The 17,351-nt window shown below is 38.1% G+C and overlaps 1 protein-coding gene across 3 annotated transcripts in view; it reads left to right on the top strand.

The window, feature by feature from the left end:
- The window catches only part of ZNF277 (zinc finger protein 277), a 115,875-nt gene that overhangs the window by 29,345 nt on the left and 69,179 nt on the right, over window positions 1–17,351 (top strand). Inside the window, exon 2 of one of the 3 annotated variants that reach the window (XM_060305396.2) lies at window positions 15,529–15,583. The exons of the other annotated variants lie outside the window; for them this stretch is intronic. Within the exon in view, the coding sequence (XP_060161379.1) occupies window positions 15,529–15,583 (55 nt within the window). The remainder of the gene's footprint in view (window positions 1–15,528; window positions 15,584–17,351) is intronic. 3 annotated transcript variants of the gene reach the window in all.

Below are 17,351 nucleotides of genomic sequence, written 5' to 3'. Positions count from 1 at the left end.
GTTGGATATTAGGTCATTTTATTTTTTTCTATCATTAAATTAACATCAATAGGTATTCTTTAGTAAACCCCCCAATCTTGCTTTTATAGGGTAGGTATTTCTGGGAAGTGATCAGCCTTAGGTACCAGTTAAATTTTGATTTTCACATTACATTTCAGAGTGTAAGGAATGCAACAGTTTTCTAAAACTAGGGCAAGAAGAGAATGAAATCAGGCAGGTAGGCCAGGCAGAGAGCAAAGGTGATGGAACAGAAAGTTGTACCTACTCTGGTTTATGTACCATCCCAACTTCTGCAATGAAGTTACAGCATAGAGTGATTGCTTTTTTTTCATCTGAGGTTCACTTCTTACAACTTTGCAATATTTTTCTTTTAGTTTTAACAGTTCTTTCAAGGATTTGGTAGGATTGTTAATACCATTCATATACAACCACAGAAATGTGTGTGAGACATAGAGATTAGACCTTGTAATGATAGGCTACCATAATCCCTAATATTTAATAGTCTCTAAGTAGAACTTGTCTCAGTGGTTCTCCTACTTATAAGTTTGCTCAGGCAGCTTGGAGAAGATTCCAACCACCATAAAAACTTGAGGCATTAAGTAGCTTCGTGAATTTCGAGTGTCTTTCTGGGCGCTACACTAGCATCTTTGAATTCCCTTCTGGGTTTCCCCTATATTCAATACTGTAGGCTGTCTGGTGTTGTTAGCTTCAACCAGGTGCTTGGGTGATTGGAATGAAGGTTCAGCTTTGACATCTATTTGCCTTCAAAACTAGTAATAATGTACCTGGAGACCAACTGTGTCTCATTTCACAATTTGTAAAGTCAGTTTTACCTAACAGCCAACAATTAGGTTTTCTGCCTATAAAAAAAAAATGAGAGGATACAAAATACATTTGCTAAATCCCATAAAGAGCTAATGAATGACATTTTATATGCCTAGCTACGTCTACTTTCTGGCTGTGTTTTTGATTTTTCAGATTGAGAAAGGTGATTGTAGTTAACCCTTGAACAACAGCTGTCTGAGCAGTGAGAGTCTACCTTTACCTGGATTTTTTTTTCTGTAAATACTGCAGTACTACATGATGTGCAGTTGCTGAGGTTGCTGTGGAACCACAGGTAAGGAGGGCCTGCTGTAAAGTTCTAGGCTGATTTTCAGCTGCGAGGATGCCGCCCCAATTTCCGCCTTGTTCAAGGGTCAACTCTACTTCATTTGGGTCCTTATTTCGTGCTTTTTCTGGCAGAAAAGAATAACTTGTATCGAAGGTGGAAACAAAATCTCATTTTTTAGAGATTTTTAACCTCTCCCCTAATTTTTTTTTTTTTTTTTTTTTTTTGCGGTACGCGGGCCTCTCACTGTTGTGGCCTCTCCCGTTGCGGAGCACAGGCTCAGGACGCGCAGGCTCAGTGCGCTCCGCGGCATTTGGAATCTTCCGGGACCGGGGCACGAACCCATGTTCCCTGAATCGGCAGGCGGACTCTCAACCGCTGCGGACTCTCAACCGCTGCGCCACCAGGGAAGCCCTCCCCTAATTTATTTTTGTGCTTCTTGTCTGAATTTTACCACATGTAACATTTTGCCCCAAATCCTTATATTCTTTAACCTTCATGGTCCCTTTAGAATTGTGTTTTTAGGAGTTTCTTCATAATCTGCTCTCCATCAAAAGACACCAGTGCTCATTTGTTTAATCCTCTTGAATATCAAAGCCTCTAGTCAAAGCTATTGTGTCATTCTGCTTGCTTTTACTTGAATATTCTGTAATAGAAGACTTTTTTAAAGCAAGGTGACCTGAACTACCCTTTGTTCCAAATAAAGTTGCTTCATTTTTAAGTAACATCCTTTGACTTATACCAAGACAATAAACATTTTAAAAGTCTACTTAGTTTTTTAAGTGCAGTGCTACAAGTTTAAAGTTTTATCCTCTACTAAACATTTATTCTTCTGTTCAGTGTCTTGTAGCATGGGAGTACCAAGGGTGTATTCATTTTCTGTAGAATTTGGTGTTCCCTAACTCATTACTTTATATTTCTCTACAGTGAGTTCTGTACACTGCTCTCAGCCTGCCTGCATAGCTCTCCTCCTTCCTACAATCTGCCCTTCTAGTTTTGTGGCCTCAATAGATTTCATCTCCCTTCATGTTCTGTCTTCCAAATTACTGACATTTTTAAAAGCAATTAAATTTAAAAAGATTATTATTGAGCCATGCGTATAGACTGCTTGCCCAAATTTATGGATCTTAAAATTGTCAAGCTGCTGGCCAGGAATTTTCAGCCTTTTATTAAACCTCAGAAAGAAAGCCAAGGGGAGAACAATGCAGGGAGTATTGTCTTACAAAGAGAACTTTGGACTTAAAGTTCCCATTGTAAATAATATTTTTAGTTTCAGTTTTTTTAAGAGTTTTTTTTTTTGGTCTATTTGCCTTAAATACTTTTTATTTACGAAAAAACTACTGCATGTGATTTATTTTCTCAATTAATATGTTAAAAGCCTAATAAGTGAATTATATTAATAAAGGTAATTTAATGACATAAAACATTTGTTCCATGGGATTATCTCTCAGAATGTTTTATAAATGATATAGAGGATTATATATTTTTAAAATACATTTTGTCTTATTAGTACAAAAGTATGCTGTTAATCATATTTAGATACTCTTCAAAGCTTAGTATTTAAGAGGCTATTTTGCTTTAGATTTGTTTCAATTAAAAATATGGATACTTTTGGTTGTAAATGTTGATGAATAATACTGCCTAACTTCGTGGGGACTCTGCCATTCACAGTGTCCATTAAGTAGTAATAAGATTAGAAAGGAGCAATAATAAGTTACTATACACCGTATTTAAATAACAACATATATATGGTCATGAAAGGGTGGGGGCATCAAGGTCTCTCCCTCATAATCCAGAATATTTGCTCAGGGAGAGTGTAATGACTCCAAGGTTAGGCTCTGGAATCAGACTGCCTGCATTCCAGTCCTCTGTGAAACCCTTTGGTCGAGGAGGTCATTGCTCAATCTCTGAATCAAAAAGCTGGATTTACTGTTGCTGGACAGTGGAGACCTGTACTTAAAAGGCATAGTCTTTCTGACAAAGCAGACTGCTGATCTTGTTTTGGGTTTTGGGAATCATAGAGCTCAGAGACCATTAGACTCTCAGAAGCAGTATTGTGTGGGGATTGGTAGACCTTTAGCTATAGCAATATAGTTGCTGAATGAAGCCTTTGCCAGTTAACTGACTTTCAGAAGTATCCTAATGGATTGAGTTGTCACTAACCCACTGGTATAAGTTTAAAACTGTGATTCTCTTACTACCTAACAATAACAAAACTGCCTTCCTCATAGAACTTTTTTTGATAATTAAATCAGAGATTGTGTATAAACATCCTAGCATAATGCCTAACAAAAACAAGCCATCATCGGGGCTTCCCTGGTGGCGCAGTGGTTGAGAATCCACCTGCCAGTGCAGGGAACATGGGTTCGATCCCTGGTCCGGAAAGATCCCACATGCCACAGAGCAACTGAGCCCGTGCACCACAACTACTGAGCCTGTGCTCTAGAGCCCGTGAGCCACAACTACTGAGCCCGCATGCTGCAACTACTGAAGCCTGCGCACCTAGAACCCGTGCTCTGCAGCAAGAGAAGCCACCGCAATGAGAAGCCCGCTCACTGCGATGAAGAGTAGCCCCCGCTCGCTGCAACTAGAGAAAGCCCGCGCGTAGCAACGAAGACCCAACACAGCCAAAATAAATAAATAAAATAAATAAATAAATTAAAAAAAAAACAAAAAACAAGCCATCATCTTCATCAGTCTGGCCTTTAAGAGGGTAGACTGTAAAGCCTTTAGAGCATTCGATCATCATATTGGGTCAGTATAGCACCTCACATTGGCCTCATTCTCCAGTGTTATATAATACATACTGTTCATTTTCACTTTTTTTTTTAAATATTTATTTATTTGGTTGTGCTGGGTCTTAGTTGCAGCAGGCGGGCTCCTTAGTTGTGGCTTGCCAACTCCTTAGTTGCAGCACATGAGCTCCTTAGTTGTGGCATGCAAACTTTTGGTTACGGCATGCATGTGGGATCTCATACCCTGACCAGGGATCGAACCCAGGCCCCCTGTATTGGGAGCGTGGGGTCATAACCACTGCGCCACCAGGGAAGTCCCCATTTTCACTTTTATGTGTGCTTAATACACGGCTCTACAGTGTCAACATTTTATGCAGTGTTTATTTCACTTTTAAATAGATATCACTTGCTTTCTAGACCAGTGGGCTTTTTGTGGGTTTGGTTTGGTTTTTAAGCTTTTGTGAGAATCACAGATCTCTTTGAGAACCTGGTAAAAGCTGTGAACTTTTCCCCTGAGTGATGTTTCTGTGCATATACATATGTTTATATACAATTTCTTAAATTCTCAGATTCCGTGAAAGCTCAGGCCCTGCTCTTCAAAACTACCTCTGTTCCAAAAGATATAGTTTTCTGTGAGAATCTTTACATCTAGAAGCATAGGTTTCAGTTGTAGGACACTGGGTAATACCAATAAAAATAGCCCTTTATGATAGAAAACATAAAATGTATCTTGGAGATTGAGGGTGAAGGTTGAAATGGATTAGACAAAAAGGTGCCAGTTCCTGGAGGCCACAGTGGCCCTTTCTAGGCAACAGTGCAGGCTGGGCAGTAGCTTTTGAACATTAGTATACAGAAGCACACCTGGGATCCTGCTCTGGGCCCAAAGCCCCAAATTTGATTAATTAGATCTGGCACTGGATGATTCTGGTCCTAACTACTGTTAAAGGAAAACTGAAGTTATCAAATCCAAACATTGTTATGATGTAGCAAGTTCTCCCCACTTTCCTCTCCAGTCCAATTTTTTTTTGTAATATCTGTCGCTCTTGCACTGTAAGGAATCCTCTGAAACAGAAGTGTTTCACTAGAAGATTTTGCGGTGTCAGGTCACTAGGCCTTTGGTTCTTAAATTGCATCACCTGTTAAAACAGGTTGCTTGCTAAAGAGCAAATTTCTGGGCCCCACCCCCAGAGTTTCTGATTTAGTAGGTCCTGGTCTGGGGCCCAGTGATTTGCATTTCTAACAGCTTTTCAGGTGATGCTGATGCTGCTGGTCCAGGGGCCACACTTCAAGGACTACTGCTCAAGGCATTGATGTATCATTGGTCCTCTAGGCCCACTTACCACTAGTCACAAACACGAGATTGTTTATACCAGCTACTCAAACTCAATAATTTGATTTGTGTTGAGTAATTATTTGTAATAACTCTAGGTCAGTTGATAGGGATAATTGCTCTTGGTTAGTGCCTAACAGTCAATAAAAGTGTTGCAGAAATGTCTTCAGGCTTGAGAGAATGGGACAAGGGCAGAAAGAAACTTCTAAGTAAATTATTTAGTAAGATTAAAAAAAAAAAAAGGAACCACAGCAACCCTGACTTTAAAATGCAGAGTGCTTCCTCTGGACCCTAGCCTGACTCTAGTTGAGAGAAACTTTTGAGCAAAGGCTGCATCCGTAACCGGGAATAGGTCACACTTATAATATGGCCCTACCTAGGTTATGCTTCCCTAGAAAGGAAATAAGGAGCTTCTATAGCTAGAGAGATTGTTGACCATCTTTTCTGACTCTCTTCATATCAGAATAAAAGAAAGAAATCAAGTTCATGTTCAAAGTCAAAAATTATGATATCTGGTTACCCCTGCTAATCTCACCTCTGAATTGCTAATGACCAGACTTTTCTTTTTTTAAAGAATCAATTTTATTTATTTATTTATTTTTGGCTGCATTGGGTCTTCGTTGCTGCACACAGGCTTTCTCTAGTTGTGGTGAGCGGGGGCTACTCTTCGTTGTGGTGTGCGAGCTTCTCATTGCTGTGGCCTCTCTTGTTGCGGAGCGCGGGCTCCAGGCGCACAGGCTTCAGTAGTTGTGGCACACAGCCTCAGTAGTTGGGGCTCATGGGCTTAGTTGCTCTGCGGCATTGTGGGATCCTTCTGGACCAGGGATCGAACCCTTGTCCCCTGCATTGGCAGGCGGATTCTTAACCACTGCGCCACCAGGGAAGTCCCGTGACCAGACTTTCTTTAACCACTTCCATAACTAAAGATATAAATGATCCACATTAAAATATTGGTACCCTTTGACCTAGAAATTCTACTTCTAATTAATCCTAAGAAAATTACTATTTTAAAAAGAGCAGAGATTTAGCTAAAGGTATATTCACTGCAATTTTGTTTATAATAGCAATAAGTGTGTACAATTGGTTAAATAAATTGTTATATTCCATTGTTAGAATACTCTGGTTATTTTAAGTAATTTTATAGAAGGATATTTGGTGGTGTGGAAAGTTCCTTATGGCATATTAAGTGGAGGGGAAAAAAACATGTATCAGGAAAGTATTTTTGGGATTTTTAATTAAAAATGTGTGGCGATATATATGAAGAAAAATCATCATAATCTTAATTGTGCTTATTTCTGAATCGTGGGATCATGGGTGCATTTCCCCTTTGTTTTGCTTAAAAGTCCTACAATGTACTCATTTTTGTTGTCTGAAAATTTTGCTTTAGAAATCTGTACGATTTAAACTATTTTAGTGAGAGTTTTAATCAAGTATTACACCAGTCAACCAAGAAGTACAGAAAATACCTGAGAGCACTTTCTTATATTTTGAATAAGAAGAAAAAGTGAAAGTCTCAGAACAGTACTGGATGCTTCTCCGTATTTAAGAAAGGTCAGTGCTGGGAGAGGAAAGGATGCAGAAGGAAGCTGTTGAAGACTGCCCTATTAGCCTTTAAATGGTAAAGGCAGACAGAGCTAAGTGTAGTATTGCCATCAAACTACAGAGAGAACTCTGCCTGTTAACAACATTTCTACACTTATTAGTTTAATTCTTTTTTTTTTTTTTTTTTTTTTTTTTTGCGGTACGCGGGCCTCTCATTGTTGTGGCCTCTCTCTTTGCAGAGCACAGGCTCAGCGGCCATGGCTCACGGGCCCAGCCGGACCGGGGCACGCCCCACATCCCCTGCATGGCAGGCGGACTCTCAACCACTGCAACACCAGAGAAGCCCTAGTTTAATCCTTAAGATGACTGTACAGTTACTCTCTGGCCAGTGGATCACTAACAATGGTCCAGGGTTATCACTGGATATAAAATCACAGACCAAGAAATGAAGACTTTTTTTGGACATTGGGTAAGAGTTGTAATAACTTCGACAATTTCCAGTAAGATATTTGAAGACCTCACCAGCGTATCATAACAAACCTTTGAAAATAATTATAAAATTTAGGTTTGTTGAATACTGAAAACCTCACTGAAATCTCTAAAGTTTTACTGTACTCCTAAAACAATTGCTTACCAGAAACTAGCAGTGCCAATAATTTGTTTTGTAAAATATCCCTTGGCTATTTGTAGTTGGAGGTCTTCTCTTATGGAGCTCTTGGTGTCACACATATATGTTAGATTTAAAGAGCTCATCCTTAAAGTTTCTTAATCCTTAATGCAACAAAAAAAGTATATTTATCTTTTAATGAATGTAGGACTCATCTCTTTAATATTAATAAACTTTCTACTCTTTATTCTTTTTTAAGTAAGAATTTGTTCAACCCAGTGGCTTTCATCTGGATGAGTGGTTTATGAAGCTTCCCAAATTATTATAACAATATCCCTTTCCCCCACTGTAAATTACATGTTTGGAGCACAGCAGAAATGACAGCTGGCAGTGAGATTCAGAGTGAAGCACCTTTCTGCTCTGTAATAGATTCCTTTGACCACTGCTATATCCTCTTATATTTAAGTATATTGGGTATGTTGAATAGAATTACTGTCCCATTAGCTTATTTTATACAGCCCAAATAACTTATTTTGTGGGGTTTTTGGCGGGGTTTTTTTTGCAGTACGCGGGCCTCTCACTCTGTGGCCTCTCCCGTTGCGGAGCACAGGCTCCGCACGCGCAGGCTCAGCGGCCATGGCTCACGGGCCCAGCCGCTCCGCGGCATGTGGGATCTTCCCGGACCGGGGCATGAACCCGTGTTCCCTGCATCGGCAGGCGGACCCTCAACCACTGCGCCACCAGGGAAGCCCTTATTTTGTGTTTTATATTTTATTTAGTAGCTATCATGCATGATCAATAACCAACGTTGAGTGGAGTGCTAGGATTTGGGAAACCTAATGTCTTTTGATGCTGATCTTATCTTTATTGATTTTATCAGTCAAATATTTCCCTATTGTGTTTTAACTTTAAATGCATTCTGTTCAAAAAATCTTATTTCTTAAGTGCTTTACAGCTTTATAGAGTCAGAGCTGAGAATGAGAAGAGGTTGGGGAATGGGCAGAAGAGAGCAAGGGTGATGAACAGCCCTTTTAAGAATTGCTAACATTTGACTAGCTTTGTTGGCTGTTTGGGGTTTTTTTTGTTTTTGTTTTTTTAATCTCTTGTCTGATTCCAAAAGTCCCCTTCATTTTTTTTTCCCTTTCCTGTTTTTCCATTCTTTTTTGTTAGTGCACTTCTAATTGCTAGGCCATATCTGCTGACTGGAAGAGGACTAGGAGGTTTGAGTCATCAGACCTAGGAAGCATAGAGGAAGGCAGGGTGTTCTCTACTGCTGACATCTCCTGATTCCACAAAGGGGATCTGAGCCCACTGCACTTTCAAAATAACAGTGGTGGCAGCTTGCCCTATCACAGACCTTCCCCAACATTTCCCTGGATGCTCCCTCAGATGATTGAAATTCTCAAGCAACTGGAACTCACCCTCTCCTTTCATGGGGAAAGCTATAGTTTTGTTAACTAGCCCAGTGTAAGACCCATCCAAATGATTCTGAATGGTTTTGAGTGTCATTTCTGGAAAGTCAAAAGTACCTTATGACAATTTGACTTGAAGGTGAATTTATCTATATGTTCCTTAAGGGTTTACAATGTGTTGCTTTTCTGTCTTTTCTGTTCTTTTTGTACAGAACTTTATCCCACATAGAATCATTTGGTGAACACTCGAAATTTGGAATGAATTTATAACACAAGAAGTACAAAAATAATTTATAGATCATTGCTTCTGAACTTCTTTTTTTTTGGCACGTCCAAAATTAAAATCCAAAGTGGATTTTGTGGAATTATTTATCTTCAGATCAAAGTAAAACATACCGAAACTATGGATGGGTTGCTGCTGTTTTGTCAGTACATACACTCTTTCCTTGGCTTGCTTATTTTGAATTGCTGTCAGTTTTTTGAAGATAATTTTGTGTACCTATTTTAGGTGGTTTATGTAAACATCTGGTGAGGTTTCATTGATTGCCACTTAATAACTTCAAATACACAGTCATTTAAGCATTTTGTTTTAATCTAGATTTCTTGAGAGGTTTCTTCACTGTTAAGACTCTGCACCTCTTTGATATCAGTGTTTTTTTATTCCGTGAGTCAATACACTGAATCTTACAGACTGGCACTCCTGAGTGATACTTATTATCTTCCTCTATTTAGTATTTTTCTCTCTCAGAATGGCAATTTTATATCTGGATTTTGGGGGATAAATCCATTCCAGTAAAATTGGTTATAAAGCATGTTTTGATAAAACAAGTGCTATTTTCTCATTGTTTTGCAGAATAAAACTGGAACTGCATTGGGGAAGGACAAAGCCTCCTTGTTGACTTGGCTGTAACGTGATGCAGAAACTGTTAAGATGGCCAGTTATTTGGCATAATGAACATTGGCCTATTACAAGAAGGCTTGTTGTAACACTTTACTAGGGAGGCAAGATGCGAAGTAGAAAATAACTTCTAGGTTATAGTTTTCTCATCCCTGAAGTGGAGTTTTGATTCTAGGTCCTCACTCGCTGTAAGCTGTGATATACTATACCAGAAGCACTTTTTCAATATGTGGAGTACTGTGATTCCCTAGTCCCACGTTCTTTTATTAAGGGTTTTTAAGTCTAAAAGCTGAGCTATGTTATCAGTAGATGCCCTCATCTGTCCCGGTGTATTCAGCCCTAAAAATACTTTGTTATATACAAATAACAGAGGTGCTTCTACTCTAGTAACCTTATGCATTCCTGAAAAACTGCATTCTACAGAAGTACGCGACACAAATAACAGGTCTTAAGCGTGGCAGGGGGTGGGGGATTGGGTTAGGGATAGATCACTCAAAACCAATAGAACTTTGTAAACCATAGCAATCCTAATAAAAAGAGCAGCATGGTTAAGTCTCCACTGGATTTACAGTCCAGTTAATTCTTTGCATCATTGAACTCTGGAATTCATGCTGCCTCCTTCAAACTATAGTTCCTTGGAGACATTTACTCCTAATGAAGACCAGTTTTATCAAAATTAAATACCCAACTCACTGTGTAGACTGCTGTCAATCAGGTGTTTTGTTTTGTTTTTAAGACTTTATTTTTTTAGAGCAGTTTTAGATTTACCACAAAATCACAGAGGTACAGAGGTTTCCCATATACTCCTTACCCCCATACATGAATAGCCTTTCCGATTATCAGCGTTATTCACCAGAATGGTACATTTTTTACCAAGGATGAGCGTACATTGACCTATCATAATCACCCAAAGTCCATTGTTTACTTTAGGGTTCCCCCTTGGTGTTGTACATTCTAAGGGTTTGGACAAATGTATAATGGCATATATCCATTTTTATAATATCCTACAGAGTATTTTCACTGCTCTAAAAATCCTCTATGCTCTGCATAATCATCTGCATAATCTGCATAATCATCTGCATAATCATCACCCCCATCCCAGCTACCACTGATCTTTTTATGGTCTCCATAGGTTTGCCTTTTCCAGAACGGTATATAGTTAGAATCACAGTATGCAGCCTTTTTAGATTGGCTTCTTGTACTTAGTAATATGCATTTAAGATTGTTCCATGTGTTTTTATGTCTTGATAGCTCATTTCTTTTTAGTGCTGAATAATATTCCATTGTCTGGATGTACCAAAATTAATTTATCCATTTGCCTACTGCAGGACATCTTGGTTGCTTCCAAGTTTTGACAATTATGATTAAAGCTGCTGTAAACATCTGTGTGCAGGTTTTTGTGTGGACATCAGTTTTCAGCTCCTTTGGGTAAATACCAAGGAGTACGATTGCTGGATTGTATGGTAAGAGTATGTTTAGTTTTGTAAGAAGCTGCCACACAGTCTTCCAAAGTGACTGTACCATTTTGTGTTCCCACCAGAAATGAATGAGAGTTCCTGTTGCTCCACATCCTCACCAGCATTTGGTGTGTTCAGTGTTCTGGATTTTGGCCATTCTAATAGCTGTATAGTAGGATCTTGTTTTAATTTGCATTTCCCTCATACCATATGTTGTGGAGCATCTTTTCATATGCTTATTTGCCTTCTGTATATCTTCTTTGATGATGTTAATATCTTCAGCCCCATATAATATTGTAAATCAACTATACTTCAATTAAAAAATAATAAAGATCTTCAGCCCATTTTTTAATCCGGTTGTTTGTTATCTTATTGTTGAGTTTTAAGAGTTTTTTGGTATATTGTGGATAACAGTCCTTTATCAAATGTGTCTTTTTTTTTTTTTTTTTTTTTTTTGCGTTACGCGGGCCCCTCACCGTTGTGGCCTTTCCCATTGCGGAGCACAGGCTCCGGACGCGCAGGCTCAGCAGCCATGGCTCACGGGCCCAGCCGCTCCGCGGCATGGGGGATCCTCCCGGACACGAACCCGTGTCCCCTGCATCGGCAGGCGGACTCTCAACCACTGCGCCACCAGGGAAGCCCTATCAGGTGTGTCTTTTGCAAATCTTTTCTTCCAGTCTGTGGCTTGGCTTCTCATTTTCTTGATACTGTCTTTTTCAGAGTGGAAGTTTTTAATTTTAATGAAGTTCACCTTATCAGTTATTTCTTTCAGGGATCCTGTCTTTGGTGTTGTATCTAAAAAGGCATCATTATGCTCAAGGTCATCAAGGTTTTCTCCTATGTTATTATTGACTTAAAAATGCACAACATAAAAGCTGTGAGTCTGGTTTATTCATTTTCTTACTAAGGACTGTAGCCCTGGAGACTGCCTCTCAGATAGCTCTGAGAAACTGTTCCAAAGAGGTAAGCAGGGAGGTCAGTATATTTGTGATTTTGGCAAAGGTGGTCTGTGCAACCAAGCACACCTCTTGGTAGAAGGTTGCTGGTAGTCACGAGGAGCAGATATCTTAGTTCATTGTTTTAGTGCTTTTCTAAGTATGGGAAGATGCAAGAATCCAGGTTCATAAAAAAGTTTCTTCTGAAAATATCTCACTATCTGAAGGCCTGTTCTGCCAGTTTTCTCAGAGCTCAGAGAGCCTCATTCCTGATCTCCACCCTGAACTCCTTTCAGGACGTGTTGAAGATCAGCAACTGCGGTGGCTAATGACTCAATCCTTGTGGAGCTGGGTGGCCAGTGGCATTTTTTAGTTGGCATTATTGTCTAAGAGTTTTACAGTTTTGTGTTTTACGATTAGGTCTGTGATCCATTTTGAGTTAATTTTTGTGAAGAGTGTAAGGTCTGTGCCTAGATTGATTTTTTTTTTTTTGTGGGGAGGGGCCTGTGAATGTCCATTTGTTCCAACCATTTGTTGAAAAGACACTCTGTCAGTCAGGTGTTATTTAAACACGGGAAGAAATGCCATTGCACCTTGTTCATCTGTATCATCAGCTTCCTTGAATAGCTTAACATAATGGAAAGAATAGCAGTTCTTGAAGTCCCTACTTGCTGTAAGGAAGAACTTAACTAGATTTTCAGGAGTTTTGTTAAAGATTGTTGTATATTGCTTAGGCTTTCTTGAAATAATGAGAAAGCATGCCGTGATTGCTTCAAATCACTATTTTGCTGGAAAAAAATGCACATGAACTAATACAACTTCTGTGTTATGCTGGCGTTATTCTTCAGTTTATCAAATGTGTATGAGCAGATTCACAGTAAAGAAACATATTGCATCAATGACTTTAATTTGATTACCTTTCATAAATAAAGTGCAAAGATGTTGTTTTTCCCAAAACCAGAAACCATTTTTTAACCTTCCCCCATAAAATGTCTATCTTTTTTACTCTTACATTAAATTATGAAGTCATAGAATTGATCATAACAGGTTTTCCTTAGAACAGTAGTTTGTGGATTCACATAAAACATGTACCAGTCACCACAGAATGATTACATTAGAATCACTGTGTGGAAAACATCATGTTTCCAAAGCTCCCTAGTTGATTTATATGTACTATCAGGTTTGAGAATCACTGCTTGAAAATAAAAATAACAAAAGATATTCATCAAGTATCATTTTTAGTAAAGTTGCATTTGGACATCCAGTGAAGCCAGTGCTAGTCAGATGAACTGCTGACAAAATTCTGTGTTTGCTGTTGCATGAGTAATTTGCAACATGTACTATTTTATGTTAACTAACTTCCACTCATTCTTTTAAGGATACAAGATATATATCACTTTTTGGATTAATTTTTGTAATTATGAGGTAAACCATGGGAAATTAGTACTACATCTGAAATTCTAGGATTAAAATCTGTTGTATGTTTTATTGTCCAGCAACTTTTTATTTCCTCTTCCTTTGTATTGGAAGGCAAGTGATTTTTGTGATGTAGTCACATTTAGAGAAGGTTATTTTACATCATGGAGATGGGATTTATACTAAACTCACTGAAGATACGGGAGAGGTTGTCAGTAGACAAGTAAATTGAGAATTATATTTTTTTAAATGTCCTGAAAAATGATTGGATCACAAGTGTTGTGCAGAAGCTTTAAAAGACTACTCACAACTGTCTTTATAAAAGCAGCAGCTCCAGATAACTTGAAGAAAAAGGATTTGTTAAATACCTCAAAGTAAGACCAAACAACTACCCAAGCAGTCTGGCATGTAACTGGAACTAAGGAAGTGCATCCAGTGCTTCAGTATTTCGCTTGCTGGATATAGGCTACCTTACCATTGTGCTTTGTTCTTTTCTCTCCTCTGGTGCTTCTTACATTCTAGGTTGTGTGAGATGTATCTGTGAACTTGACCAGCCTCCCTGGTGGAAAAGATGTGGATTCCTTGAGAGCAGGGTCGTTCTTATTCTTCTTTATTTGCTCTCCAGTATCTAGCACAGCTCTTTTGCTTGCAAGTGGGCTGGAAGGAAAAATTACTTTCTAGGGAAATATTTTTATAAAACAGAGTGATACAATGAATATCAGCCAAGACTTCGCCTAACTTTCAGAAAGTTTCTATTTCAATATCAGGGCTGAAAAGTAATCTGTTATTATTTTCATCCTCAAATCCTTTAGAGCCTTGCTATTACAGAGCTGCTTTATTGCTGAGAAGGCTGTTATAAAGAGGTCTTTTACTATTTCAACAATTAAAATCCGTCAGATGGAATCTCAGCTGACTTAACCAGTGCTGGATAATCTAGTAAATACTGTAATAGCCAAGATTCACTGTATTAATAATAGATTTTCTTCTAAAGAAGTTAGAATAACTTAGTAATTATTAACTTTAACATATCACCCAAAGAATTAGCAAATTTTCTTAGTTTTATAATTTGCCATGATATTTAGTGCTTCAGATAGCAAAATTGCTTGTCAGAAGAGCAGAGAACGTATTCAGTGACTTTTCTCCATGTGAAAAATCCGTTCAGCATAGATACTGATTTGAAACTACTGCTTGATTTTATTCTAAATTATTATGTTTGGGACATAAGCCAAAGAGAGAAATGCGTTTGTAGAGTTGTTAACAAGACAGCACTTTCATTCAGTAAAAGACAAAAACTAATTTTTTTCAAGGAGCTAATTGATATCTGATATATACATACATATATATGTATATAAGTGTGAAGAATTAAACTGTTCTAAAACAAGAATTTAAATCAGTGATTATGTGGTACTTTTGAAAAGTTCCTATTAATTAATGTGCTTTTCTGTGCCTAAAAATAATTATTCTTAACAAAACTATTGTACTAACAAATTATTCATACTGATGAATTAAGATATCAAACATTAAAATTAAAAGATGACATAGCTATTTAATTTTTTAAATAGAGATATGCTAGTCCCACAACTCGAAATTTATGATTCTATCAAAAACACTAATTATACTTAATAGGGAAATATCAGATAGGTAATTTAAAATTTTCTAGTTGCCAGCCCATTTCATTAAAATATTGACTAGAATACTAATTCCAAAGTAATTGCCTGTCAAATCAAATCAATTAAATTAGGTTAAACCCAGCCTCTGTGGATGCACTGTGAAATCTCCACTGGGCACTACTTACTTAGAAAGCATAAGGTAGGCCAATAACCAATCAGGTGTTTATGAGTCAGAATTTACCCTTCCTTCCTTTCCATCTTTTCCCCCATAGATATCAGTAAATAAGAGTATTCATCAGTTTGCTTTGTTTCTCCCTTCCTGCCAAAAACTCTTATTATTTGTCAGTATCTTTTGTTACATTGGTCTCCTGTCAGGATCACCAGGAGATGATCCTATGTTTCAAATAGGTTATCCTGGTTAATTAAATTTTCCATTAACTGAGGTGAAAATTTTATTACCTTTTTTGTTTATTTCCAGATTTATATTCCCAGATTCCTGATGTCTGCCTCCTGCCTACTACTGCCTTCTACTGGTAAATGGGAGATAATGTTGAGGACTTAGTTCCAATTTGTTGTTACTTAGAATGAAATATATATATACCCAGCCTTGAATTCCAGTTGGAGTCCCAGCATTCCTATCAAATAAAAACTTGTAGTAGTTTTACATTTAAGTACTGTGAAGTATCTTTGATAGTGTAGAGTAGGAGCAGTAGAAGATGTGAAATATCAGTGATGTGAGAGAGAGAATAAAGTAATAAGACAGTATGTTTTTTTATCTTTCATTCCAACTCCTTTTGGATTCTAAATCTCTCATTGCCAATAAACTTTAGAGTTAGAGAAAATATTTCCGAAGAAATGAATATACTTAACCATGTATGTTTTAAAGTGCTTTTTTTTTTTTAATATGGTAACTCTTTTTATTTTTTTAAGGAACCTCCATACTGTTCTCCATAGTGACTGCACCAGGTTACGTTCCCACCAACAGTGTAGGAGTGTTCCTTTTTCTCCACACCCTCTCCAGCATTTATTATTTGTAGACTTTTTAATGATGGCCATTCTGACCAGAGTGAGGTTATATCTCATTGTAGTTTTGATTTGCATTTCTCTAGTAATTAGCAATGTTGAGCATTTTTTCATGTGCCTGTTGGCCATCTGTATGTCTTCTTGGAGAAATGTCTCTTTAGGTCTTTTTTTTTTTTTTTTAAGATGTTAGGGATAGTAGGAGTTTATTTATTTATTTATTTATTTTTGCTGTGTTGGGTCTTCATTTCTGTGCAAGGGCTTTCTCTAGTTGTGGCAAGCGGGGGCCACTCTTCATCGCGGTGCGCAGACCTCTCACTATCGCGGCCTCTCTTGTTGCGGAGCATAGGCTCCAGACGCGCAGGCTCAGTAGTTGTGGCTCACGGGCCTAGTTGCTCCGCGGCATGTGGGATCCTCCCAGACCAGGGCTCGAACCCATGTCCCCTGCATTAGCAGGCAGATTCTCAACCACTGCGCCACCAGGGAAGCCCCTAGGTCTTCTTAAAGTACATTTTTAACAGTAGAAATCTTAATCTGATTTAAATTTACAAATAATCGTTTATCATATTAATAAGGAAGGATTTGTTTTTATCCATTTACTTTCTCTTCCTAGGATTTATTTCCCTCTGAAATGTCATGAACTTATGTTTCAAACAGCTATTGCTTTCACATTATTGTTACTACTGCATTATTAAAGTAGACACTACTAATTCCTCTTTGTGGAATGGATTAAGATAAGAAGGTATCATGTGTAAACCAGAAACAAGTAATCGATAGCCAAAAAAGCTGCCTGAGAAAGGAAACTTAATCACATTTCACTGTTAAGTAGTTTTGAAAGTAGGAATTGTAGCATGGAAAGGGAGGCCCCAGCCAATATTTTAGATTCTGCAGTGCTTTCATATTACAGTAAGGAAAAGGAGCTTAATTAATATCATCTCAGTCATAATCTGAGCAGGAAATCAAGTCATTTCTGCATCCTCTAGTCTACTACATCATTTGTTCCTGAGTTTCATTTTATTTTTAGTAACTCCTAAACTAATTGAGAGTTTTCTAGACAAAAAGAGTAGATCTACAGGGGACTTCCCTGGTGGTCCAGTGGTTAAGAATCCACCTTCCAATGCAGGGGACGTGGGTTTGATCTCTGGTCGGGGAACTAAGATCCCACATGCTGCGGAGCAGCTAAGCCCACACGCCACAGCTAGAGAACCTGCGTGCCGCAACTAAGACCCGACACAGCCAAATAAAAAAAATTAATATATTTTTTTAAAAGAGTAGATCTAC

Source organism: Globicephala melas, chromosome 9 (genome assembly GCF_963455315.2).
Source record: "Globicephala melas chromosome 9, mGloMel1.2, whole genome shotgun sequence".
NCBI classification, from domain to species: Eukaryota; Metazoa; Chordata; class Mammalia; order Artiodactyla; family Delphinidae; genus Globicephala; species Globicephala melas.
This window is presented reverse-complemented; position numbering and strand designations above follow the sequence as displayed.